The 25,902-nt window shown below is 51.7% G+C and overlaps 2 protein-coding genes and 1 long non-coding RNA gene across 29 annotated transcripts in view; 1 reads left to right on the forward strand and 2 right to left on the reverse strand.

Annotated features, from left to right (window-relative positions):
* The window catches only part of CHDH (choline dehydrogenase), a 39,736-nt gene extending 25,269 nt beyond the window's left edge, over positions 1-14,467 (forward strand). For 2 of the 3 annotated variants that reach the window (XM_058726561.1, XM_058726563.1), the window contains 7 exons: positions 4,833-5,591; positions 6,189-6,340; positions 7,236-7,365; positions 8,332-8,466; positions 9,678-9,820; positions 10,313-10,415; positions 11,149-14,467. In XM_058726561.1, the coding sequence (XP_058582544.1) occupies positions 4,889-5,591; positions 6,189-6,340; positions 7,236-7,365; positions 8,332-8,466; positions 9,678-9,820; positions 10,313-10,415; positions 11,149-11,567 (1,785 nt within the window). In that variant the 5' untranslated portion in view covers positions 4,833-4,888 and the 3' untranslated portion in view covers positions 11,568-14,467. The remainder of the gene's footprint in view (positions 1-4,832; positions 5,592-6,188; positions 6,341-7,235; positions 7,366-8,331; positions 8,467-9,677; positions 9,821-10,312; positions 10,416-11,148) is intronic. The other variant, XM_058726562.1, reaches the window with a different exon arrangement.
* Positions 6,912-12,484, reverse strand: LOC131510035 (uncharacterized). Of its 7 annotated transcripts, none has more exons than XR_009260866.1 (3): positions 12,381-12,482; positions 9,818-10,038; positions 6,912-7,405 (listed from the first exon to the last, which is right to left on the reverse strand). It is a non-coding gene; the product is annotated as an uncharacterized LOC131510035 (long non-coding RNA). The 7 variants fall into 7 exon arrangements; XR_009260868.1 differs by having other exon boundaries at positions 6,912-7,402; positions 9,818-10,043; positions 12,381-12,470; XR_009260865.1 differs by having other exon boundaries at positions 9,818-10,043; positions 12,381-12,470.
* Positions 14,468-14,984: 517 nt separating the features above from the next.
* CACNA1D (calcium voltage-gated channel subunit alpha1 D) overlaps positions 14,985-25,902 on the reverse strand; it is a 304,187-nt gene continuing 293,269 nt past the window's right edge. For 16 of the 19 annotated variants that reach the window (XM_058726549.1, XM_058726543.1, XM_058726548.1 and 13 more), the window contains 7 exons: positions 25,455-25,822; positions 24,718-24,744; positions 23,410-23,559; positions 22,885-23,048; positions 20,123-20,244; positions 17,999-18,319; positions 14,985-17,513 (listed from right to left, as the gene is read on the reverse strand). In XM_058726549.1, coding sequence (XP_058582532.1) covers positions 17,220-17,513; positions 17,999-18,319; positions 20,123-20,244; positions 22,885-23,048; positions 23,410-23,559; positions 24,718-24,744; positions 25,455-25,822 — 1,446 coding nt within the window. In that variant the 3' untranslated portion in view covers positions 14,985-17,219. Of the gene's footprint in view, positions 17,514-17,998; positions 18,320-20,122; positions 20,245-22,884; positions 23,049-23,409; positions 23,560-24,717; positions 24,745-25,454; positions 25,823-25,902 lie in introns of those variants that run through there. The other 3 variants (XM_058726544.1, XM_058726533.1, XM_058726545.1) reach the window with 2 other exon arrangements.

Below are 25,902 nucleotides of genomic sequence, written 5' to 3' on the forward strand. Positions count from 1 at the left end.
GACTTTGGGCTTTCTTCTTTTTCTAGTTAGATTGAGATTTTTGTTTGTTTGTTTCTTGACTGTATCATTATAAATTTCTCTCTTAGAACTACTTTTGCTAAGTCCCAAAGATTTTGAACCATTGTGTTTCCATTTTCATTTGTCTCTAGATATTTTTAAATTTCCTCCTTTATTTCTTCATTGACCTATTGGTTGTTTAGTAGCATGTTGTTTAGTTTCTGTGTGTTTGCGTTTTTTTCTAGTAATTGATTTCTAGTTTCATACCATCGTGGTTGGAAAAGATGCTTGATACGATTTCATGCTTTTAAAATTTATTGAAACTTGTATTTTGGCCTAACATGAGAGCTATTTTGGAGAACATTACATGTGCACTTTAAAAGAATGTATATTCTGTTGTTTTGGGATGGAATGTTCTGTATATATCTGTTAAGTCTATCTGGTCTTAATTTCCATTCTAAACTACTGTTTCCTTATTGATTTTTTTTTGCATGGATGATCTATCTAGTCTTGAAGTGGGATTTTAAACTCATCTACTATTATTGTATTACTATCAATTTCTCCCTGTAAGTCTGCTCATATTTGTTTCATATGTTTAGGTCCTCCTATGTTGGGTGCGCAGATATTTACAATTGTTATATTCTCTTGTATTGATCACTTTATCATTATGTATCTCTTGTTACAGTCTTTATTTTAATGTTTATTTATTTTAGAAAGAGAGAGGGTGTGAGGGGGCAAGGGGCGAAGAGAGAGAGGGAGACAGAATCCCAAGCAATCTCTGTACTTTTGGCACAGAGCCCGATGCAGGGCTTGAACCCACAGACTGTGAGATCATGACCTGAGGGGGTTTTTTTTTGTTTTTTTTTGTTGTTGTTTTTTTTTTTTGCTTCCAATATCTTTTTCCATTTCTTCACTTTGAATCTGCTTGTGTCTATGTGTCTTTAGGTCTGAAGCAAGTCTTTTATAGACAGCATATAGATGGGTCTTATTTTTGTATTAATTCAGTCATCCTGTGTCTTTTGATTGAAGCATTTATCTATTTACATTTAAAGTAATTATTGATAGGTATATACTTATTACCATTTTGTAAATTGTTTTCTGGTTGTTTTTTGTAGTTGTTCTATACTCCTTTCTTGCTCTCTTCCATTCTGATTTGGTGACTTTTTTTAGTGTTGCGCTTTGGTTCCTTTGTCTTTATTTTTGCGTACTTATTACACATTTTTGGTTTGTGGTTACTATAAGACTCATATATGACATCCTCTGTATGTAACACTCTATATTAAGTCAGTCATTTAAGTTTGAACATATTCTGAAAGTACTACATTTTTACTCTCCTCCTCCATGTTTTAATGTATATGACATCATATTTTTATATCTTTTTATTTTGTGTATCCCTTAACCAATTTTTGTAGGTATAATTGATTTTACTACTTTTGTCTTTTACCTTCATACTAGCTTTTTAAGTGATTGTGTTATTACTATGTTTGCTTTTGCCAGTGAAATTTACTGGTGAATTTACCAGTGAAATTTACTTTACTTTTTATGTTTCCTTTCATAATTTTCTTCTAACTATGATCTTTTCTTTTCCTCTTAAAGAGATCCCTTTAACATTTCTTGTAAGGTTGGTTTAGTGGTGATGAACATTTTCAACTTTTGTTTGTCTGAAAAACTATCTCCCCTTTAATTCTAAACAATAACTTTGCCAGATAAAGTATTCTTGGTTTTAAGCTTTTTCCTTTCAGCACTTTGAATATATTATATCCCTCTCTTCTTGCAAAGTTTCTGCTGAAAATCTGGTGATAGCCCTAATGGGGTTTTCCTTCTATGTAGCTATTTGCTTTTCTCTTCCTGCTTTTAAGATTCTCTGTAATTTCTGCCATTTTAATTATCATGTGCCTTGGTGTAGACCTCCTGGGTCCATTGTGTTAGGGGATTTTTGTGCTTCCTGAACCTGGATGTCTGTTTTCATCCCCAGGCTAAGGAAATTTTCAGCTATTATTTCTTAAAATAAGTTTTCTTCCCCATTCTCTCTCTCTCCCTCTCTCTCTCTCTCTCTCTCTCTCTCTCTTTCTCTTTCTGGGATCTCTTTAATGTGAAGAGGTTAGTGTTAGTACACTTGATGTTGTCTCAGAGGTCCCTTCATCTGTCCTCATTAAAAATTCTTTTTCTTTTTGCTGTTCACCTTGGGTGCTTTCCCCTACCCTGTGTTCAGATTGCCAAGCTGTTCCTCTGCATCCTCTAATCTGCTGTTGATTTCCTCTATTGTTCAGTTACTTTTAGTCCACTCTGATTTGTTCCTTTTTATATTTTCTGTCTCCTTGTTGATGTTCTCTCTGAGCTCCTCTACTCTTCTCACAAGTCAAGTGAGCATCCTTATCACCATTACTTTGGATTCTTCAGCAGGTAGATTGCCGATCTCCACTTTGCTTAGTTCTTTTTCTGAGGCCCTGTCATCATCTTCTGTTTGGAACATATTCCTCTGTGTCCTCATTCTGTTTGACTCTGTGTTTGTTTCTGTGCATTAGGTAGGGTAGGTATGTCTCCTGGTCTTAAAAGTAATGGCCTTGTGTGGAAGTGCAGTCTCCACTGGTCACCAGAACCAGGCACTCAAGGAGTGTCCCTGTGCGGGCTGCTTGCACCCTCCTGTTGCGACTGGGCCACAACTTGTGTGGTGTAATGATGGGCAGGACTGGCCCCTGGTGTGGCTGGCTGAATGGCTCAGCTGTAGCCGCTGCAGGCATGCTGGTGTGTGGTGCCGGCTGTCTGCTTCCCCAGGGCAGGTGTCACTTTGGAATGGTGCCAGTCCTGGCCGAGGCTGCCTTCCAGGTGTGCTGGGGCAGGAGCCACTTTGGAGGGACACCTGCTGGGGCATGTGGCTTGGGTGGTGTGGGTCCACAGGGGAATGCTGGTGGGGGATGAGTGATGCCAGCAAGGTGGATGAAGTATCAGAACTGGCTCCTGTAAGCAGCCAGCCACCTAGGCTGAAGGAGGGCAAGAAAAATGGCATCACCAGCACTTCCATCTCTGGAGAAATCTCCTACAGATCCCTGCCCTTTCAGCAAACGTGGTAAAATTAGTCAATAAATCTTCTTCACATTTAAGCCAGGTGCTTTTCAAACTGCTGCTCTCCTGTTGGGTCTCAGACAGAGTGATGTAGCGCACTGGCCCTTCAAGAGCAGACTCTTGGTTTCCTATAGCCCTCCAGCTCTCCCACAGTTAAGCCTACTGATTTTTAAAGCCAGACATTATAGGGGCTCATCTTTCCGGGGCACATCCCCAGGGTGGGGATGCCCAGTGTGGGGTTTGATCCCCTTGCTCCTCAGGGAGGACCTACTCAGGGAGGGAGCAGACCTCCTCTGGGATGGTATTCTCCCCACTTGTGGCCTGTGTGCCTGGGGTTTGGTTCCCGACCATGTCTCTGACCCTCCCACCCTTCTTGATAGGACCTTCTCTTTACGTCATTAGCTGTGGAATAGCTGGTCTGCCAGTCTTCAGGTGGTTTTCAGAGTGAGCTGCATTCTGTGTACTTGTTGCCCTCCTGTGTCTGTGGGAGGAGGTGAGCTCAGGGTCCTCCTCCTTCACTGTCTTCCCCTGCTCCTAATCTGTGTCTCTCAAATTTGTGTTAAATGCTGGACCTTATGTGTAACAGGACAGTAGTGACCTAGGTAAATAGTATTAATGCCTAGAAAAGAACATGCCTTCATTCTACCAGGTCATCAGTGTGGAGTGTTGAGCCACGGCTGGGAGTTGAATGGTGGGCACTGCTACCCCCTACTAGTATGGGGCCTGGAGTGCTAGAAGTCTCTTCGGTGTTCTGGCTTTCAGGAGGCCCTGGGGCTTCTTTCTCCTGTGCCTGAGTAAACGGGGGTCTGGCTCTTTCTCTACACTCTTACCTCTTAGCCCACCTCCAGTGGTAGGCTGCTGTTGTTACTTGGGGCAGGCTCATGGGCGGAGGGGGGGAAGAGGGTTTTTTTGAGGCTCTTTAGCTCTCTTGTGGCGTCAGTCTTGGGCAGGTCTCGGGTGGGGCTCTCTCAGGTGTTCTTGTGTCAGTAGAGTGGGATATCCTGGTTCTTTTTCACCTCTGTGCACTAAGTGTGTTGGGATTAATTTGCACATTGTTGGGAAAGGCCCCTCCAGAAGCTATTGGCATTTGGTTATTTGAACTCCAGCACTCAACAGAGTGAACTTTGAAGATTGTAGCTCTGACCCCATCATCTGCTGAAAGCCGTCTAGGACACCCATGGCCCTCAGGTCAGAGGCTTTGAGCTTTGCAGCCTCCAGCCCCTCACTCTGCCCTTCCTTCAGTTACTGAAGTCTTGTCTGTCTCCCTAGCCCAGCCCATCAGTCTTGAGGGCAGATTCTTGTTCTCTGTGTACTGCTAGAGATGAAATGGTGCCTGGTAGGGTCTCAGCAACTGCCTTAGGTGGGCGAACAATGAGTGCAAGCCTAGAAAGCCCTTACCTCCCCTGCATTCCAGCAGATAGACAGACACCTGCCAGGTCCAGGTTCAGGCACACATGTCACAGAGAGGCCTTTCTGGGGACCACCCCACTTCTCAAGTTTAGAGAGGAGCCTCTCTCCTGTGCTCCTAGCCCTGTGTTTGTTAGCCCTGGCAGGGATCTCACAGTACTGATCTCCTGTGTCAACCTCTGCTCCCTCCTTCTAGTTCCCCAGCACAGGGACTTGCCTGCCAGGCCTGCCTCACCCAGCCTGACGTGGGCACTTGGTGAGCCTGTGGGGGACTTTTGCGGCGCTGATGCAGCTGCTCCAGCTTTGGGCTGATTCTGCAAGTGCATGTCAAGTTAAAAATTTTAAAGCTTCTTTTCCTGTTTTAGGAATAGTGAGTCATCACACTCCTTTTGGTGGATGTACGAGGACTTCGGCTGGAAGCATGTGGAGTGTCCTGCGAGGCTGGAGGAGAAGGCATCTGAGAGCATGGGGAGCCCTGGGGCGGCAGCGGCCCCCCAGCGTCCGTGCTCTGGCCAGCGCAGGCCCCGGGACTGGGGACGAGTACAGTCACGTGGTGGTGGGTGCGGGCTCGGCGGGCTGCGTGCTGGCCGGGCGGCTCACCGAGGACGCGGACAGGCGTGTGCTGCTGCTGGAGGCCGGGCCCAAGGACATGCTTGCTGGGAGCAAGCGGCTCTCGTGGAAGATCCACATGCCTGCGGCCCTCGTGGCCAACCTGTGCGATGACAGGTACAACTGGTGCTACCACACGGAACCGCAGCCAGGCCTCGACGGCCGCGTGCTGTACTGGCCGCGCGGCCGGGTCTGGGGAGGCTCGTCGTCGCTCAACGCCATGGTCTACATCCGCGGGCACGCAGAGGACTACAACCGCTGGCAGCGGGAAGGCGCGGCCGGCTGGGACTACGAGCACTGCCTGCCCTACTTCCGCAAGGCGCAGAGCCACGAACTGGGTGCCAACAGGTACCGCGGCGGCGACGGGCCACTACACGTGTCCCGGGGCAAGACCAACCACGCGCTGCACCGCGCCTTTCTGGAGGCGGCGCAGCAGGCTGGCTACCCCCTCACTGAGGACATGAACGGCTTCCAGCAAGAAGGCTTCGGATGGATGGACATGACCATCCACCAAGGTAGCACAAGGCTCCCGTCCCCCATCTCCCTGGTTCCTCCTTTTGCCCATCACAGCCCCATCCCCCTGCCCCCATCATGGTCAGTGAGAATAAACGGGCTAGTAGGCCGAGATGACAGAGGTCTCACGCCTCCTACAGGCCACAGAATACAATTCGTAGCCAGTGAGAAATGACTTGGAGACAGACTCTCGGGCATCCTTTAGGCCTCTGGCCTCTGTTGTGGAGAGTCAGCTCTTTGACCAAAGAGACTTACAGATGAGGAAACTGAGGCAAAGAGCACTGAAGCGCCTCGCACACAGCAGGACAGAGGCAGGGCCTGGGTTGACTCAGGGCCCTTGCCTGCCTCTATAGAGTTCTTACCCCCTTGTATTAGGTGCTCCTGGTCATCCTGTTGGGAGTGGAGGGTGTTTTTCCACCCCAGATGGATGTGGATTTCAGTCCTGCAGAGACTTGGTTTTAGCCCTACTTTGCAGGAGGAGCTTGTCCTGCCAGGGGAAGGGCACATTCCATCTTTCTTCAGCCCCAGCCCCACCCTCCCACCCCCACATCAGGCAAAGGGGCAGGGGCTGTGCCTGATCGCCTTGCTCTGTCTGCCAGGCAAGCGCTGGAGCACAGCCTGTGCGTACCTGCACCCAGCACTGAGCCGCCCCAACCTCACCGCCGAGGCCCAGACGTTTGTGAACAGGGTACTGTTTGAAGGCACACGTGCAGTGGGTGTGGAGTACATCAAGAATGGCCAGAGCCACCGGGTGAGTGAGTTACTTCCAGGCTGGCGCAGTCGAGATGGAAGGGAATGAGCAGTCACCCTAGTGGTCATGCTTAGTGTGGGTAGCAGTTGGGCTCTTATCCCCAGGGTCTCAGAGGTGAGGAAGCCCTCAGTCCAGCCACCTGCAGAGAGCCCATGGTGGCTCCTGTGAGCCTCTGTCTGCCCCTCCCCACCACAGAGCAAGCTCCTAGAACCTTCCATACCTTTTGAGAAATTGATAGGTTTGTACTAAGGCTTTAAAAACCACAAATGTGATCATAATCCATATTTCAACACTACACTTTTTAAAAATATGTATTCATTTATTTTTGAGAGAAAATGTGCAAGCAGGGGAAGGGGCAGAGAGAGAGAGAGAGAGAGAGAGAGAGAGAGAGAGAGAGAGAGAGAATCCCAAGAAGGCTCCATTATGTCAGCACAGAACCCAATGCAGGGCTTGATCCCATGAACTGAGCCAAAATCAAGAGCCAGATGCCTAACTGGCTGAGCCACCTGGGTGCCCCCAGCACTATGCTTTTCTCCACTTAGCAGTGTGTCAGGATCATTCTGCCTCTATGTGAAGATCTGACTCACTGCTTGCTTTATTGAAGCTGCTTGTTGGAGTGTCTGGGGCTCTACAGTCCCGTTTTTAAGACCATCGTTACAGCGTGACTGTTGCAGAACATATCAGCATGTGAAGCGCGCTTCAGTGTCGCACCCGCACCCGGGAGCTGCATGTGTGGAGCGCCCTTCATAGAGCGGCCCGCTGAGCATCCCCTTCCTTACTCGGGCCTGGGAACGGAATCCCCACCCACCACTCGGGGACATCACACCAAGGCCACGCTCTCGGGTTCTGTCTCGCTTTTCAGGAAGCGTGACCTGCGTGCCTCTGCCTCTTCCAGGCTTACGCCAGCAAGGAGGTGATTCTGAGCGGGGGCGCCATCAACTCTCCACAGCTGCTCATGCTCTCGGGTGTCGGCAACGCAGACGACCTCAGGAAACTGGGTATCCCGGTGGTGTGCCACCTTCCCGGTAAGCTCCCTTTGCTGCTGCTCCTCAGAGGGGGCCTCTGCTAATAAAACAGCTTATTGAAGTGCATTAGCGTGGAGCTGGGGAGGGGGCAGCACTCGGCTTTCCTCAGAACGGCCACATTCTTCCCACGAGCCTCACTGGACAGCCCTATCCCAGGGACCCCAGTCTTTGTGTTGTTTTTCCCCTTTCCTGGCCCTACTGTCCCACTCAGAAGTGATGCCCCTCCAGCAGCGAGCTTCCACCCGAAAAGCCCACTGGGCCAGGCTCGGATATGTCACCAGGGCAGCCCAAGGGTGAGAGGGGTCCAGACCTATGTGTTTTCTGTCCTCAGGACTCAGCAGCAGCCCTGACATTAAAGAAGCCAACTCAGTGTTTCAGAGCATGCTTTTCATGTTAAGACAATTATTCCAAGCCTAAAATTTATCTTACAAACTGTCTTTAATGCCCATTAGGGCTTCTTGTCTCTCTTATAACCCAAACTGCCCCCAAAATGACCCTTTGTGTATTGAGGCTTTATCAGAAGAGGTTTGTGAAAGTGCTGGCCTGTGACAATGTCTGCCCAGCATGACAAGCCCTGATTCCCTCCTTCCCTGGAGGTGCAGGTGGGGCCGTCGGTCCATCTGACAACAGCTTAGTGGTGCCTGCTGAATGCCTAGGCCCTACCCTCAGGGAGGGTGCTGCATGGCAGGAAGGCATCGGGATGGTTACAGGGACTGCCCCGGGAGTGAGTGATAAGGGCAGGTGGCTTGGGCAGCATGAGAGGACTAGACTTGGCAATGAGCGTAGGGATGGCGTCCCAGGAGGCGACCTTTAAGCAGAAACCTGAGGAATAAGCAGGAGCTGGCTCAGCAGGTATGTGGATAGGTTTAGGGGAAGTTTTCAAAACCAGGGGAAGTCGAGAGGCCAGGTACAGCTAATAAGCCCCTCTTGGAAGCCATCTTTCCTAACCATTCCCTCCCATTTCAGGAGTTGGCCAGAACCTGCAAGACCACCTGGAGATATACGTCCAGCAGGCATGTACCCTCCCCATCACTCTCCATTCAGCACAGAAGCCCTTGAGGAAAGTCCAGATTGGTCTAGAGTGGCTCTGGAAGTTCACAGGTGGGTGTCCTGGTCTGGGACCATAGTAGAACTGGTCTGTGGGCAGCACAGCCTCCTCCCTAAGGTGGAGCAAGGGCTCTGGCTTCAAATCACTTGTTCAGAACTTAGCTATACCATTTGCCTCAGCTTTCCTATCTGCATGATGGGGATACATAGTCCTGCCTGGAAGGCTGTTGTGAGGACCAGATGAGGTGGCCCAGGGCCTGTCCAGGGTGAGACTCCCGAACCTGGGTGCCACTCTTCCTTACAGATAGCCAGGGATGGCCTCATGCTGGACACCCTCTGGGGTCCAAGGAGCCTGGAGAAAAAGCACACTCAGCATCCATTTCTCAGCAGTTTCAGTTTGTTTTCGGAGTCCCAGAGCAGTCCCCGGGGTAGGAAGTGGTGCTTTGAAATCGTATTCAGCATGTGTTTCTCCCACACCTGCCACGTACTGTGTGCTGTGCCAATAAGGCAGGTTCCCTTGGGGAGCTTACACTTTGGTGGGGTCAGTGGAAAGAAACCACGTAAACATGCTTAAGTTTTAAGATCAGGGTGTTAATAAAGTAGAGAATGGTGACAGAGTATATCTGAGAGCTAGGGAGAGTATGTACAAAGGCCCTAGGTCTAGGCATCTGGTGTTCGAAGAACAAGTCTGTTGGGCCAGGGAGACTGCAGCATGTTGAGAAAGCAGGGGTGCGATGGAAGAGACTCCATCATGAGGGTAGGCCGGGACACCAGCAAGGAGTCCACTGGAGCTGCCAGTGAGGAGGGGGTCTCAGCCTGGGCTGAGGGAGGGGGTGGGGGGGTATTGCCAAGTAGATGGATCCCAGTAGATTTTGGAGCTGAAGTCAGTGAGGCTTTCTGAGGGTCAGATGGTGGGCGACGAAGAAGAAAAGGAGGAGGCAGGGACAGCTCGAATGTCTGACTTAGGCCTTGTATGAAAGAACAGCCTGTCAGGGGTAGAGCCTGGGGTGGGAAAGTTCAGGATACCGGGGCACATCAGGCCTCACAGTTGGGTCTGTGGTGGAGGACGCCGGGGGGGGGGGGGGGTGGCAAAGCCGAAAGGCCCTTGGCATGTAGCTGATGTTAAAACCTGTGGTGTTGGGTGAGCCCACCTGAGGGAGGGACGCCAGAGTTGAGCACATGGGTCGAGGCACCAGAACAGAGGCCAGGAGGGGTGAGGGTGGGGGGCAGCCTGCCATGCCCTGATCCACTCTTCTGATCCTCAGGGGATGGAGCCACAGCCCATCTGGAAACAGGCGGATTCATCCGGAGCCAGCCTGGGGTCCCTCACCCGGACATCCAGTTCCATTTCCTGCCATCCCAAGTGATCGACCACGGACGGGTCCCCACCCAGCAGGAAGCTTACCAGGTGAGCAGACAGCTTCATCTTGTCATCAAGCAGCACTCTGCTCACTGCGGCAGGGCCCTCGGGTGGGGGTGGGGTGAGGCCCAGGAGCCTGTGCGCTGCCCCCCAGCTGCTCAGTGGGTCGGAGGGGAGAGGAGGAGTCTGGAGTCTTCATGAGGCAGTGTGTGTGGTACGTGGAAAGCGGAGACCTGCGCCCAGCTGAGGGCAGATGCTCTAGGGATCTAGACTGCCAGAAATAGACAAATGAGGCCAACGGCCCTGGGATTTCTAGCCCCTGGAAGTTTAAGACATCAGGTATAAAGCCAGGAAGCAGCAGTGATTCAGCAAGGTGATCACTTGTGGAAGCGGGGAAGGGGGTAAGATGCAAACAAATACTAAAATGTGTCTGCTCTTAATTGCCTTTGGATGTGGAGTCTCAGCCCACAGGAAACCCCAGGGCCTAAGCTACTGACTCAGAAGGTTGAAGGAGGTCACAGCTTCCTCTGGTTCTTCTAGGTGCATGTGGGGACCATGCGGGGCACGAGTGTGGGCTGGCTCAAACTGAGAAGTGCCAACCCCCGGGACCACCCGGTGATTCAACCCAACTACTTGTCAACAGGTAATTCTCCAACCCCTCTGTTTCCCCCGGGCCTGGGCTTGCCGAGTCATTTGTTCAATGAATGAATGAATGAATGAATGAATGCCTTCATGGGGTTTACATTTATCTCTGAATCCTACTCCTGGACCACATTTTCTGAGACACATCACCCCCGCCCCCCGCCCCAATTCTAGGCTATAAACTTGGCACATGCTGCTAGGTAGTGCCCTGGGGCCCTTGAAGTAACCCTGGGATGTCCTTTTACACAGCAGGAGAGATTTGTAGCTTTCAGAACAATCTACCAGAAGGTGCAAGGAGATCTGGCTGTGTACACTGGGGCTCACGGAGACTGTTGCTCATTACTCTGAGTTTCGTCCAGAAGCAGATTACATTCCTGGGCCTGCCTCTTTGCATGCAGCAAAACCGAGCACTCCCCACTGGGCAGGTCTTGCTCGATAATGACCCGTAGCGTGCTCACAGCCACACTGCCGGAGGCAGGGTGTACGGTCTCACCTCCAAGTTAAACCTAGGGCCCCCGGGGCAGGCTGTGTCCACCTAGGGTGCTGTTTGCCTTCGTGGGATGCTGCTTGGTTGCAGTCTAACTGGCTCTGAGTAGGTGACAGGCAATCTGGTGGCTCCATGTCCCTGAACTGTGTCCCCTGGGGCAGCTTACTGAGCCTCTCTGTGCTCAGAATCCGTTGGCAGAGCCAGCATGGTAAAAGGAATCACCTCACCTATTTCTTCTCATCAACAGAAGCCGACATTAAGGACTTCCGACAGTGTGTGAAGCTGACTAGAGAAATTTTTGCTCAGAAAGCCCTAGAACCATTCCGGGGGAAAGAGCTCCAGCCAGGAAGCCACGTGCAGTCAGATAAAGAGATAGATGCCTTTGTGCGGGCGAAAGCGGACAGCGCCTACCACCCCTCGTGCACCTGTAAGATGGGCCAGCCCTCTGACCCCACTGCCGTGGTGGACCCACAGACCAGGGTGCTTGGAGTGGAAAATCTCAGGGTGGTTGATGCCTCCATCATGCCCAGTGTGGTCAGCGGCAACCTTAACGCCCCCACCATCATGATCGCAGAGAAAGCAGCTGACATCATCAAGGGGCAGCCTGCACTCCAGGACAAGGACGTCCCTGTCTATAAGCCCGGAAGTCTGGCCACCCAGCGCTGAGGCAGTCACTGCCTGAGAAGCCTCCTGACAAGCCAAGAGGGTCAGCAGAGTCCCTGCCCTCAGTGTCCTTTCCTGAAACTGTCTAGAATGTTAGGATTCAGTGGCTGAGAATGGGTTAATCTCTTAGGATGGGAGACCAGTATCAGGGCGGCAAAGCAGGTTTCTTTTCCCCAGCATTTTCCTGCGGGCCCCTCCCCCTGCCTCCTGAAGGGGCAGCAGAGGGGACCAAGGGACAGGCCAAAGGAGGATGATGGTTAACTTCTGCCATGGCCTTGTCTTAATAGTCCAGGTTCTGGTCAGACTTGAGGGAAGTGGTTCCCTCTCAGGCCTCCCTCTTAAGGCGAGCCGCTCTAAGAGCAGGGTGCTGTGCCCAGAAGCTAGGTGGTGGCTAGACCACACTGGGTTCTCAGGGTGGGGGCATCCCCCGCCTCAGGCTGCACGCTGTAGCTGAGGCCTGTGCATAAGCCTCCGGTGTCCCTGTTTGGAGGGCAAGCTGCCTGCTGGGAGAAACACAGTCTTCCCCCGTGCTTCCCGATCTCACTCCCAGTTGGGCCACTCTGAGGGCCCACCTCGCCAGTGCTCTGGTTCTTACTAAACACAGCCCAATGGGAAGATTTCTGGACCTTGATCTAAAGAAGCTTCTGGAGAGTCTCTTCACTACCATAGGTTTCATGATTTAGCATTTTAAAAGATTTTCCTGTTACCAGGGAAACCTAGAAATCCAGAGCAGACCCCACAGACCAGACCACTGCTCCATGCCAAAGCAGCTAGCCCAAGAGGACCCTTTCCCATCAGCCTGGGGAAGCGACTCACAGCGGACAAAGCCGGCTAATTTGTATTCTGCGGACATCCACAGGACCCGACTGGGATGGAGCTGAGGCTGATGGAAAAAGTTGTCAAGTCAAACTAGGTACCCGATCCTGTAAAAGTACAACTGAGTGAAAGAAAAAATAAGTTGGCAAAGATTTGAGTTGGGTGGGGGGGGAGGAGGGCGGAGAGCAGATACAAGAAGCATTTAAAATAGTTCTTTGATCTTTAAACTTCCTATAATCCAATAATGTAATCCAGTAACTTCTTTTTGAATGGAGATGCCTTAGCCAGACTGCTTTCACAGGGTAATGGAAATAAATGTGTTTTGGATGGATCTTTCTAAAGATCGCCAAGGCCACTTCCCACAGCAGGGGAGAAAAGGATTGTTCCATGGAAAGCTGCTGTGCTAGACACAGAACAGGGAGGGGAAGAAAATGGGGGCGTTCCAGGCTTCCCCCCGGGGTCAGAGTGGATCGAGATGTCATGGAGGCCAGACAGCCACAACTTGTGTTTGTGAGACAGACCTTCCAGAAAGATGGAGAGAAGAAAACCATGACACCTCTCCTTCCTTTAAAAATTTTAAGTGGCTCTGGTTTACTCTTACCTGTATCTTGCTGCATTTTCTGTCCCAAGGGAGGTTCTAAATCTGCCAAGAGATTGATTTCTTCTAGGGAAGTCCCCGTGTGCCCCCGCATCCGTGGTCCACAACTGTCAGCCTCAGGGCCTGGGAGCCGCCTGCAGGGGTGAAGGAAGATCAGAGGAGGGCAGCTGCCAATCTCACTGCTCTGAGGGCCAATGAGTGACAAGTTGGGTAGGTGGAGGGGTCCAGGCCTGCCTGTGACTGTGCTGACCTTGTCTAGTGCGGGTAAGCCAGGTGACACAGCCTTTCTATTCTGTGGTGGTCTCAGTCTCTGGAGCAGTGGCTGCTTTGCCTCCTGTGTCTGTATTGTAAGATAAGCAGAGGTGAGAGGAGGTACGTGATCTTGCACAGCTGGATTACATCTAGGCCCCTCTCCCACTCTCGGTCACCGAGCCTCATCCCATATGATCATACAGTGTAGCCAGATGCAGAAATAGAGTGGACCGCGAGTGTTCTGTATCCAGGCCCCACAGAAGTCAAGGTGAAACACTGTGTTGTCGGGGTTCAGCCACAAGATGGAATAGTGTGCTTTGAAGTGGCTCCTCGCTCCAGCCAGGACGGGAGCGTGCAGCCGTCTGGCGGAGTGGAATAGTGGCCCGTGTCATAATAGGCCATCTCAAGGTTCCATTGCCATGAGGGAACCTTCGGCCTCAGAAAGAGGGCTGTTGGCTGGGGAAGCCAGAGAGGGGAGAAAAGTGCCTATCGGGTTAGGGAGGCTGAGCTACAGTCAGGCATCCCTTGGGGGCCCCCAGAGACCAGGCCAGCACTCAGCCCTGAGAGAATCTTCTTGAAGCCCCTTGGCAAAGCACCCATGATACCTAAACAGAAGAATGTACTTTTCAAAAAACAGTTGAAAAAGTGTAACAGGAAGCTGTGTATATACCTGAATGGGCTCCGGGCATGGACCCCTTTGAAGAATACTGCGTTCAAGCTGCTGCGTCAGCAGAAGGTTCTTCCTGGTAGAACGGAGGACAGACGGCACGGAAACCGGAGCAGCTCACCAGCAGCATGACCAGGAATGGCAGGTCCTGGAAGCCGGATCCTGGCTTCCAGACGTGCAGCCTCTCTGCTTCCGGGGCAACTGTAGGAATCCTCATTTCCATAAAATCAGATAGCTTCTCCTCTCCAACCAAACTCTTTTCCTCCCCACAAAGGCTGTTTCCTGTTTCTACCAACTTAACATCAGATCTAATATCTACATCCTTTTCCCTTAAAACCTAGAGGGAAACACATGCCTTCTCCACCAGCCCTGTTCTGAGACCCAGGCCGTCTCCCATTCCCTGTCTCCTGCCACCATCCCCACAGGGTGTCTGCAAGGCCACTCTCGCTGGTGCTCCCATGTTGGAGGCATGGGCCCCAGGCCTGCTCCCCATTCTCCTATTCTGCCCTCTGAAGCCCCCAGGAAGGAAAGAATACTATTTTGGAGAAATAAAAACTTTGTCAACAATGAGAGCCCAGCTGGTGTCTGTTTTTGAGTCTGGTAGGAGCTGGAGCTCTGTGCCAGACGATAGGTCTGTTGCTGACCAGTGTTCAGAACAAACCAACGCCCATCATAACAGTGGAAACCTTTGTAGGAGAACAGGCAGTTGGCAAAGACACTAAAGACCATAAAAAATAATGTGAAATAAACTGCCCTGGTTCCTTTCATAAGCGTGGGGTCAGCAGTGAGGTAGGTAAAGCCCATGCTGTGTGCCCTGTGTACCAAGAGGCTTCCCAGGCTTGGGCAGACTCCCAGAGCTAGAAAGCCCCGTCTGGCCAGGCTGCCAGGATAGAAACCAGAGAGAATGCTTAATGAGGATCCTGTTCATTGGTAGTTAAATCCAAGCTGACATATCTGTGATATTAAGAAAAACATGAGAAACCAAATGTACTATTTTTTAGGGGGTGGGAGGGGGCCCCAAAAAGGAGAGACATTTAATCTTAAAACTTTCTAAAGCAAAGGAAAAAAATAACACATCCTCTACAACTTCAGTTTTGTTTTTGTGTTTTTGTTTTTTTTTTTACAAAGAACAACTTAATGGTTGATAGGAGATTGAACCAGGCTTAAAGCAGACCTGTTAAGAGCAGTACAGCTTATAAAAATGCTAGTTTTTACTGACTGGAAAAGATTGTGGCCTGCACCAAAAAACCCCATCCTGGGAGGGCAGTTTGGGCTGCTGCTAATTCGTAGTAATGCCCAGCGGAGACGATGGGGACAGTGGGTTAGCCCTTTAAGGAGAAACTGCTCTCGGCAGCTGGTGTTAGCTTCTGCATTAAGGAGGGAGCCATGAGGGTAACACAAAGTTATGCAGTTACAGAACCGCCCTCGCCAGAGTGCCTGCCCCTTCTGAAGCTCTCCCTGCCCTGCTCCAGGTCTTTGCAAGGAGAGCTCCCTAACACAAAATTCTTACACAGTTTTGTTCTGAAGAACATTTTGCATTTTAATAAAAAAAAATTACGTCAGGAAATAGTCATTTACAAACCTGGAAGTGTTTTTGCCTGGATCTGGAGTAAGAATGTCTTAAGAAGAGGTTTGTAAGGTCTTCATAACAAAGTGTTGTTATTTATAAAACAAAATGAAACAAAAACCCAAAACATTAACAGGTCATGTAGGTGATATTTAAAAAGTTTGAACCAAAAACTGCTACCTGTATTTTTGACTGCAGGGAATCCCTGCCAAGGAAAGTTGACAAACGGCATAATTCTTTGAAAAGAAAAGGAAGCCTGGGTGGGTCTAATGGTCCAAAAGTGGGTTTTCATCAGGAAGTACAATCGGGGTGTGAGTACGTTCTAATGAAAACTTCAGCCCTCATTCAGTTGCATATAAAAGCCCTCGGAGAGAACACACAGTACAGCAATGTTTTGTAAAAAGGCAACAATATGATTTGTGGACACCTCTGACGTTCTCATCCCACAGATCATTGCTTTACCTCCCCCCTCCCTGTTCGCCCCCCACCCCCCTGCCCCAACTCCTTATTTAAGACAAGCACAGTAGCCATCCCCAGGGAGCAAGGAAGGGCAGAGGAACTTCAAAAATGCCTTGTGGGGGCAGCTGAGGAAACCACCACTGTGAACGCCACAAGGTCAGAGTAACCAGCTCGACCTACTGTAATGAACTTGTCGAAGGGTCAGTAGAATAAAAGTTGCAACCCACGGTGGACCAGAGGTCCACTATCAAATCCTAGCACTCTTGCCCAAAGCCAAGACTGTAAATCGTCATCTGGTGTATCTTGGGTTAAGGTAGATTTATAGTAACTCAAAATATTTTAGAAAAATCTCTGTAGTGTCAAGTTCTTTCGAACTTAAAATGTCATCCCCAAAAGATTTTTCACTGAATAAAGGAGAATTGGCTCTATTTCTTCTACTTCTGTACAGCCCAAGTAAAAATGCTAATAATTTCTAGATTTTGGTGGGGAACTACCATTATTAGGACCCATAGATATTGCTGCAGTTCAAATACGGTACAATAATTACAAAATATAGACCATCTCTTTACAAATACAAATTATAGTATATTACAAGTCATGTACAGTAAATCTATAATTTTTAAACAAACTAGCGTATCTAAGTTTACCTGGTTGCGAGTGCATGATTATTCCAGTTTACAGTTGCCCTTAACCTGACAGTCAGAAACCAACTGACGCTCTCTCTTGTAAACTGGGGTCACATAACAGAAAACCTCGTGGATAAGATCCTGCTCCCCTCTCAGGATGACGGCTGGTAGGTAGGTCCTGATTTACACACTGTATTTCAGAACAGCTAAACAGAAACCAGGAAGCAGTGTATCTGGGGGAAGAGGGTTTAAAAATGGATATGCTGGGCCCAGTGAATGTCTGATATGCTAGACCGATGGCTGAGGTAATGACACAGGTGTGGTGATCGTCATCACCTTTAACCTTCCCCACCATGCCAGCAGGTGGGTGGGCGCGGGTGAGCGCCGGGGGGGGGCACTCTGGACAAGTGGGCTGGGCTTGTCCGACCTCCTCGCCGGTCCTCCCCAAGAGGGCTGGACCTGCTGCTTCCGACAGCTGGAGCCGGGCACACGTGCGCGGCTGTTCCCTACCAGGTTTATGGCTTCCTTGAGGCATGACATCACTTGTACAAAAGTCTAATTGAATATGGACTCCACACTAGTGCCTAAACTTTACTAACTACGAGGCACTTTTTCCCTGGCCCTCTGGCGCCCCACCTGAGGCCAGAGCCAGTCTGCCCCTCCCTGGGGGCTACAGGGTGGTGATGCATATCATTTCATCTGCCAGGTCTTCCTCATCCCTTCCAGGGTCGGGCTCTTCATCGCTGTAGCCTGGCCCGAAGTCCTGGAGCTCATAGTCCTGCCGGTGTGACACGGGGCCCACACCCCCGTTGGCCCGGGGATGTACAGTCCCGTTGAGCAGGTTGCTGGCTGCACTCTCCATCTCGTCGATTGTTAGGTCACAGGCATCGGCGATTTCGTGTTTTGTGGCCGATACAAATTTTGGGTCCCTTGCATACCGTCCTAAACCTTCGGATATCAGGACCTGTGTGGGACAAATGCATCGCGTGAATGTGTTACAAGGCTTTGGGGGTGGGGGTGGGGCGGGGAATGACAAAGGAGCCACCTGGAGCCCTAACTGCAGGACATGATTTTATGTTCGTTAGACCTCACACGTGATAGCTCAATGTCAATGGCTTTGAAAACATCACAGACTTCAAACACTACATATGGCCCAACAAGAACAAGCCCCATTGGGGAAAAAGATTTCAGGAGAAGCTGGCAATATTTGCAGGTACAGCACGTGCAATCCTAGGTACAGCTCCTTCATGAGAACTGGCAGTGGTGGTATTTGTATATTGGTGCTGTCCGTCCCATCTTTGCTTTGGAGCAGTGGGCAATATCGGACAAAAAGCGACACAGCTGGGCTCTGGGGCCTCCCACCCTCACAACCACCGCTGCTCCAGCGGGTCCCCCTCCGCCGGGCGGAGCCTGCCCATCTGTGGCACGCTCTGGGGGGGCCATACTCACTGCTTCCACCAAGCTGTCTGCGCTCCTCTGCTTGTCACTGTTTTTGTTGCGGAAGCTGCTGGGGACAGTCAGGCTGGCTGGTGTGAAAGTTCGGTACGAGATGCCCGGCTCGTCCGTGTACCAGGAGCTTCGGTGCAGGGACGGCAGGCTGCCGTTGACCTGGTCCAGGGCATCTGGCCGCTCCACCTGGATCAGGGGTGCATAGCACGGTGTCCAGTCCCGGTACGGAGGAGTCGCCGGAGGGGTGGCCCATGACCGGGTTGAGTGGCTCGGCGAGTACTTCTGGGCTTTACTGGAATCCAGGCCCGCAACTGCCATGATCTGAGGGGAGAGGGGAGGTGGGAAGGCCAGAGGTCCTCAGGTGCAGGCCGCAGGCCGCACGCAGACCAAGCAGGAGGCACAAAAGCTGGACAAAGGCAGCCTCGGACAATGACTTTAAAAGGACATGGGCAGTAAAATCTGGCTTTCTAGCAGACCATTTTGTGTTTCCCCAAATGCGCTGCCTATGACCGTTCCCAAGTAGGAATCAGCCACTAATTCATGAAATTGCTGCTGAGCAGTGGAGAATTAGGGAAGACACTGGCCCTGTGGCATGTGAACATACCAGCCAGATCACTCTACGTTTAAATATGAAGTCCATTCGGGGCAAACGAGCAGTTCCCAGCCCTGGGAAGGAGCACAGCTCCCTTTCTCTAATGCAAGTCCTCACAGCAGCTGGCACAGGGTCTGCTCCTCCCACCTACAGCTGCACCACAGCAGATGCATCCTGATGCTCCCTCTGCACAGAGGGCCCTGGATGCCCGGTCTTGTGAACAGCACAGTCCTGTGGCCCACTGGAAGCCGTGGCCACCCGAGGGAGGCAGGGCAGACACGGACCAGGCCCTCATTGGGACGGGACGGCAGAGGGAAGGGCATTTTCACACATGTGCTCATGTAGACTTCTGTGCCTACTTGGTTCATGGCATTTGATGGCTGGGCCTGCCCAAACTCTGTCCTTTCACAATAAAGTAGGACATGATTAAAAATTAATATAAAAACCGAAGGCAGAAGAGTAAAAAGTTGGCAGAGACCCGTAGTGGAAGCTAGTGTTCGTGTGCTCATGTAGGGCGAGCTGGCTCTCTGCACATGTACGGACTGGGTGCTCCCTGCATGCCTCCCCCCGCGACACACATACATGGTGGACGGCATCTCGGATGTGCTCTTTTCAGGAAGAAAAAGTACCATATTCTTGTCCTTGAGGCAAAGCCCTGGTGAGTGGGCTGCACCCCCACCCTCCCTTCAGACCCTGGGCCCCCTCCTGTCCAACCACCTAACTGTGGACGGTCCTCCTCCCTGAACCACATGCCCCTCGTAGTCTGGGCCGGGGGCTCACCCCGCCCCCTTGGGGCCACAGGGCCCTGCCCGCAGAGGGCTCTAGAGACGTGTTTGTTTTTTTTGTTTTGTTTTGTTTTTAAATTTTTTTTTTCAACGTTTTTTATTTATTTTTGGGACAGAGAGAGACAGAGCATGAACGGGGGAGGGGCAGAGAGAGAGGGAGACACAGAATCGGAAACAGGCTCCAGGCTCCGAGCCATCAGCCCAGAGCCCGACGTGGGGCTCGAACTCACGGACCGCGAGATCGTGACCTGGCTGAAGTCGGACGCTTAACCGACTGCGCCACCCAGGCGCCCCATAGAGACGTGTTTTAATGAAAGAACAATGTCTCAGAATAAATAAAGGGCCGCACTAATTGTTCAGGATCAGGCAAACGGTCGCCACTCCCTGGGTCAGGGGTTGTACCAGATCCCATCTCCAGCACCCAGGACAGAAGGCAGCGTGCACCAAGGCCGAGAGCCCAGCTTTGGAAGCTGGCAGCCTTGGATTCAAATGCCAACTTGGTCACACACCCCCTGTGTGAGCTCAGGCAAGCCACCTACCCTGTCCCTGACATTTGCTCATCTGTGAAATGGGTTCACGATCATACCTACTTGACAGGGTTGCTACAGGATTGAACCCTAGTGCATGTGAAGGTTCTCTCTGACCCTCCTGCTGCTGGCAGTCAGAGAGAAGGGGGTGTCCTGAGGGTGGGTCCCATGCAGGGTGCCCATCGGGCCCGTGATGTCCAGGCCAGGTGGGCCAGCTCACCTGCTGCTGCATCAGGTGCAGGGGCAGGGCTGTGCGGTGGGGGAAGGTGGGGGGCGGCGGGGCCTCTTCCTGGCTGCTCTGCCGGCGCAGACACTCGAAGTTGAAGGAGGATCTCCGGCGGGCTGAGAAGTGAAACACAGCAGCACTTGTGAACCGAGCGCTCTGTCGGGACCCCGGGGCCCTGGGGTTGAGGGTGGCCCGCTGGACATTCAGCAGAGAGCCCAAGAGGAAGCAAGTGACAGGTCTGAGGAAAAGCATCAGGTAGGGAGGCCTCAGAACTTTGGGAGGGAGGATGAAGAAGCTGCCCAGCCGAGGGACGTTTTTAACAAGTTCAAGCTGGTTTCTTGTGAATGCAGTGCCTGTTCTCACGGGGCAGAGCTAAAGGCTCCGGAGTACGGCTGTTCTGATTCTAAGCCCCGACCCTGTGGATACGTTGTTTCAGGCCAAGAACAACAAGGTCATTCTAGAATCCTATGGCTGCTTGCTGACTGACCCCCTTCTCACCCTGCAGACATCCTAAGTGTCTCTGGGGGACGTGGCCTCTCCCTGGTGCTCCCGTGCTTCTACCTGCTTTGGGGGGGGGGGGGGGGTGTGACCTGCTACCAGCTCAGCCAGATACGAAGCAAATTCTTTTGTTGGGAAAGACCCAGCTTCTCTAGCACTGAAGACAAAAACAGAAAAGAACACCTCTAAGGATAAAGAACATGGTTGTCCTATTAACGCCCACTTTAAAGAAAGGCTCCTGCATGGGGTTGAGCGATGACAAGGGATCCAGGAGGTCAGTCTGAATCCTGGGCCCCCAAGCACAGGCCAGAGGCTGCCTCTGGAAACAGCTCCACCCTCCAAGGGTGCTGGCTCACTGCTTGGGGGCCTGATAGTTTGCAAGGCAGGAGCGAGGTCTCTTTAACCTCTGCTTTCTAAGATCCCAGGGCATTTGTCATGCCCCAGCAAAACGCTGCACACCCCTAATTCCTGTACTGGAAAACTGCAGAGGTGAGCCTCCCAGGCTTCCTGGGACCACACGTGGAGCTGCAGGAACCAGGTTCTGTGAGCTCTAATCTAAAAGTGCATGAAGACTGGGCTGAGCCCTTGGCTGGCTCTGCCCTGTGGGCATACCGGGCCCCCTCCTCCTCGCTGAGTTGCATGACAGCTGCTGTCCTCCATGCACTACACGGAGGATGGGCCTCCCCTGGCTGCACACCCTCTAGGACCGTTCTAGGATCAGATGGCAAGGGCCAGAGGCTCGGAGCCAGGAGAGGAAGCCACCATCCCTGTCATTTGGGGAGTGCCTTTCAGTTTTGAAAATCGGTCCGCGTATACCTGTCATCTCATCTGCTGTGCACAACCACCTCTGATAGAGGAAGCAATCCCACTGCGGCTGAGAACATAGGCTGAAGACTTCCATATTCTCCTTCCTGCCCAACGTCTGAACTGATGGGCAGTAAAGCAAATAAAATACATTTTATTTATTTGCCCTTACGAATACAAAGGGCATCTGCTCCAGCCCACTCAGCTTCACCAGGGCAGAGCCTCTGAATGGTGGGCATTAATGTGGCCACCACAGGGGACACAGGGAGGTCCAGGGAGGGCAATGGTCCTCTGGTGGGCCAGGGGCTCTACCTGGCCTCACCTGCATGTGTCACCCAGTATTTATGGAGCTCGGGATTGCTCTGTTTAGCAGCATGTGTTTGGGGCTGCAGAATTAAATATTAACCATGGAAATGGGTCTGATTACACTCCCCAGCAGGTCAGTGACAGCTGGAGAGAGGCAGAGGGCCCCAGGCGCCACCCAGACACACTTGTTATTGCACGCGGAGTTAGCAGACTCAGAGCCAACGTGTCTTGGCTATTTTTGGTTCCTGATTAGAGTCCTACTCACAAATATGCTTCATTCCTCAGAAACACCAGGAATGGATATTTTTTAACCAATCACCAAAATGCCCACATGTGCAAAATCAAACTCCCCAGCCGGGAGCAGCAGGGGCCACTGCTACATTTCTTACCCCAGCCCACGTTCCTCACTTGGGGTGACCCAGATCTCCTGCAGCACTGCTTAGGCCACCTGCATAGGCAAAACAGGTGGGGAGCAGCCAGCCCCCACGTCTTCTCAGCAGGATGGGATTCCTCCAGCCCCAGGATGGGGGTGCTGATCCTAGAAGTCACCACCAAGGCCAAAACCTGCCCCGTGAACAATGCCATTGGCTGACCCATGGCAAAGATGAAAGACAGGGGGACGGGGAGGTGAGGGGGGCACTCCCTGGTGGGGACTGAGAAGAGATGGACATCAAGAGTCCCCAGGTGGCCTTCAGAGGCGTGGGGCTGGGTGGGATAGGCCTGGGCTCAGGTCCAGCTCTGCACAGGGCTGATCCCTTCCACCCTCCTCTGTCAGGAGAGGGCCTGACAACGACATGGCACACATCTTACCTACCTCACAGGATGGGCCTCGGGCTCAAAGGCAATGATAACATGCACAAAAAGCCCCTTACCAGATGCCACATACTATGGACATTTAGGTCACATACTGCCTTCCTCTGTTCTCAGAGAGTCAAGAACAGCACTAAAGTTGTCCGAGCTCTATCACGTGAGATACGGATGAGACAGAAAGGAAAGCCGGTAGGGTCTCCAACCAGGGGAGGTTGGAGGGCTGACAGTCCCTAGCAAAGCAGGACCACATTTGTCACACTCCCCTGGGGGGCTGGGGTTGGGGGAGGGGCACACTGTTCCTTGGAAGGCTTCACCCAAAACAAAAAATCTGGCCTCACATGTTGGGGTGGGAGGTAGTAGGCGTCTCCTTGGAGATCTCCGAGAGTCATAGCAAATGGGTGAGTCGTCATCTTCCAAGAAGCCTTGAGGGTGATGGTAGCCTCGAGGCCGCTCGAAGTCCCAGTTGCTGCCTGGGTATCTGTTGTAGTAGCTGTAGTTCTGCCTGGTGGTCAAAACGGCCAAAAGAGACGGTAAGGGGCGCCCAAGATCCTAGTTAACAAGTCCTGCCTGTCAGCTCGGACAGACCCACCTTTCTTGAACACCCTGGACTGGCTGAGAGCAAGGCAGTCCTCGGCCTCACGGAAGACTCAGGGCCCTGGTAGCAGCTGGTCTGAGAGCAGCCTCCACCCTGCCTTTCTGGCCCTATTTCTCCTGCTCCCACTTTCCCTCTGGCCCAGAGTCTGTGCTCTGCCTCACTTCCCAGGGCAGGCCAGGTGTAGTGCACGTGGGCCCTGGCTTCAGGGCACGAGGGGTGGGAGACAGCCAGGCCTCCTACCGTCAGCCCGAGCCGCAGAGCCGCTCACCTGCTCCCGGCCGGTGAGCCGGCATCCTCAGAACCCTCCTCACCACTGAAATACTCCTGCTCCTCCAAGCAGCGGGGATCGCTGAAGTAGCCGTGTACCTCTGGATCTTCCCGGCAAATAGTTGGGAACTGCTCATCTCCTGAGTCAGACCTGCGGTTGGGAGACAGGGCCTGAGCGCCCAGGCAGGCGGCAGACACCTCCCGTAGCCAGGCCGCGGTGGGAGGCCAGCTCCCCCCGCCCCCCACATGCCCCTGACTTCTCCCCGGTGCACCCGGGACTGGACTGCTCAGGCTCCGCGTGTGAGCACATCTCTCTCTCAGTACCCCTGCACGATGCCGGCGCCAAACCACTATGCCCAGGGGCCACAGCGCCAAAGGAGTCAGTGTAATTTGGGGGAAGAGAACAAGGGAATGGACATAGAGGCCTGCAGGGATCGGCAGTCCCAGGGAAAAGGCTCTGATCCTTCCTGCCCTGGCCTATGTGACTTCAGGGTCTGGAACAAAGAGGCCCCCTAACCAATTTCCCACTGCGTCCACCCCAGGAAAAGTCGCAGGGGTTTGCAACTCAGTGTCCCAGGGGGACTCACACGTGTGACACCTGGCATGTTTTCAAAGCCTGCCTTGCCCACATGGCAAGACTGTCATGCTGTCTCCCTGAAAGCCACTGTCCTGGCCTCGGTCCTCAGGAAAACCAGCCAGGCTCTGTTATATCAACTCCCTCCAAAGAGAGGACTGTGCTCCCTCCAAGTTCATGCTCTCAAGTTGCTCCTGAGCAGCTGGTTTCTCTTGATACAATGAAAGCAAGAGACCAAGCCCCCCGTTCCCAGGAAAATGATCATCCCACTCACAATTCAACCCGCTTTAGCAAATGCATAGCAGGGTACACAGCACAGACGTTGGGGGCTCCAGGACAGACAGAGAAGATCTGGTCCCTGGTCTTCAGGAGGTTGGGGTCACTTTCTTATCAAGTCCCCACAAGAGGCTTGAACTCAGAGAGCAGCAGGCATTGGCCGGCCTCCCGGGGCCAGGCAGCTGGAAGTGCACAGTGGGCTCTCCCTATGCTATCATGAGGCCCGTGGGCACACTGGCGCATCAATACCAGCACATCCTTGGCTGTAACAGACTGTGTAGTCTACACACATATGGACCTCAAAGCTCATTTGCTTAGAAAGCAGCAGCTACCTCTGCCCCGGGAGTCCACAGGCCCAAGCAGTTGCCTCTAGGGAAGTTTCATCCCTCAGTGTTGAGAGGCCAGTAGGTCACACTTATGACACAGAGTATTTAACACACAAACGCAATGAGCACATACCTAATGTAAGTTTCATAATAGCGGGTTCTATCCAGGACAAGCATAACATGGGAGGGAGGGAGGGAGAAGATAAAAGTTAAATACTTCCAACAAAATTTAAAATGCAAATATCAGGCTAGTTCCTAGCACAGAGGTCAGCAAACTATGGTTAATAGGCCATATACTGTCATTGAGCTACGAACGGTTCTTACTTTTAGAGGATTGCAAAAACAAACAAACAAAAAAAAAACAAACAAAAAAAAAAACAAAGGAATAAAAATATTTCATCACATGTGACTATATGAAGTTCACATTGCAGTGTCTGTAAATAAAGTTTTATCGGGCTATGGCTGCACCCATGCGTTTACACATGGTCTATGACTGCTTTCTGTCTACAACAACAGAGCTCAGTGGCTGCGATGGAGATTGTATGGTGCCCCAAACCTAAAACGCTTACTATGTAGCCCTTTACAGACAAAGTTTGCCAACCCCTGCCCCAAAGTATGTTGGCATCACTGGGGAAGGTAGAGCCTGTAACTGCTGCTGTTTCGGGGGGCATCCCACTTGGATGGCTGGTGGCCCTTTATCTTCCGGGTGCATCACTGGCTAGTGCCTGACGAGGCTGTGAGCTCACAGTACTCCCAGGTTCTAGTGCAAATGCCTCCCGGGAATCTCCCGTGTGTGCCAGAGCACAGGGGAGAAAAAATTGCCTTGGGCAGACACTACATTACCAAGTGCAAACACATTTTAAAGGTTACCTTTTAATACTGGACCTTCTTTGAGCCTCACGGTCACGCTTGTGGGAGGAGTGATGCCCATTTTCAGACATATGCTCAAGGTTCCCAATGCTGGGCCGCTTTCCAGGGGCAGCTTTGGACATATTGGCATTATTGAGATTGGCATTTGTTGAGCTGGGAGCTTGCTTTCCTATGGAATTATGGTTATGATGGTTATGACACACCGAATTTCCTGCTGGAGGAAACAGCGGTTTCTCAGTATCACTTGCAGGTGGAATTGAAGGCCTTTGGACATGCAGGGGACGGTGGGTGGTATTGGTCTGCTGAAGGGAATCTCTCCTATCACTATTAACATGATTGACATGGTTTCCAAGCAGGGCACCATTTCTCTGCAAAATAATGGGAGACAACACCAGGTAATTTAACAAGTATTTGATGCAGGCTAGCTATGTTAGGTAACTTTTTCTAC

This window comes from Neofelis nebulosa, chromosome 4 (assembly GCF_028018385.1).
Source record: "Neofelis nebulosa isolate mNeoNeb1 chromosome 4, mNeoNeb1.pri, whole genome shotgun sequence".
Lineage (NCBI taxonomy): Eukaryota > Metazoa > Chordata > Mammalia > Carnivora > Felidae > Neofelis > Neofelis nebulosa.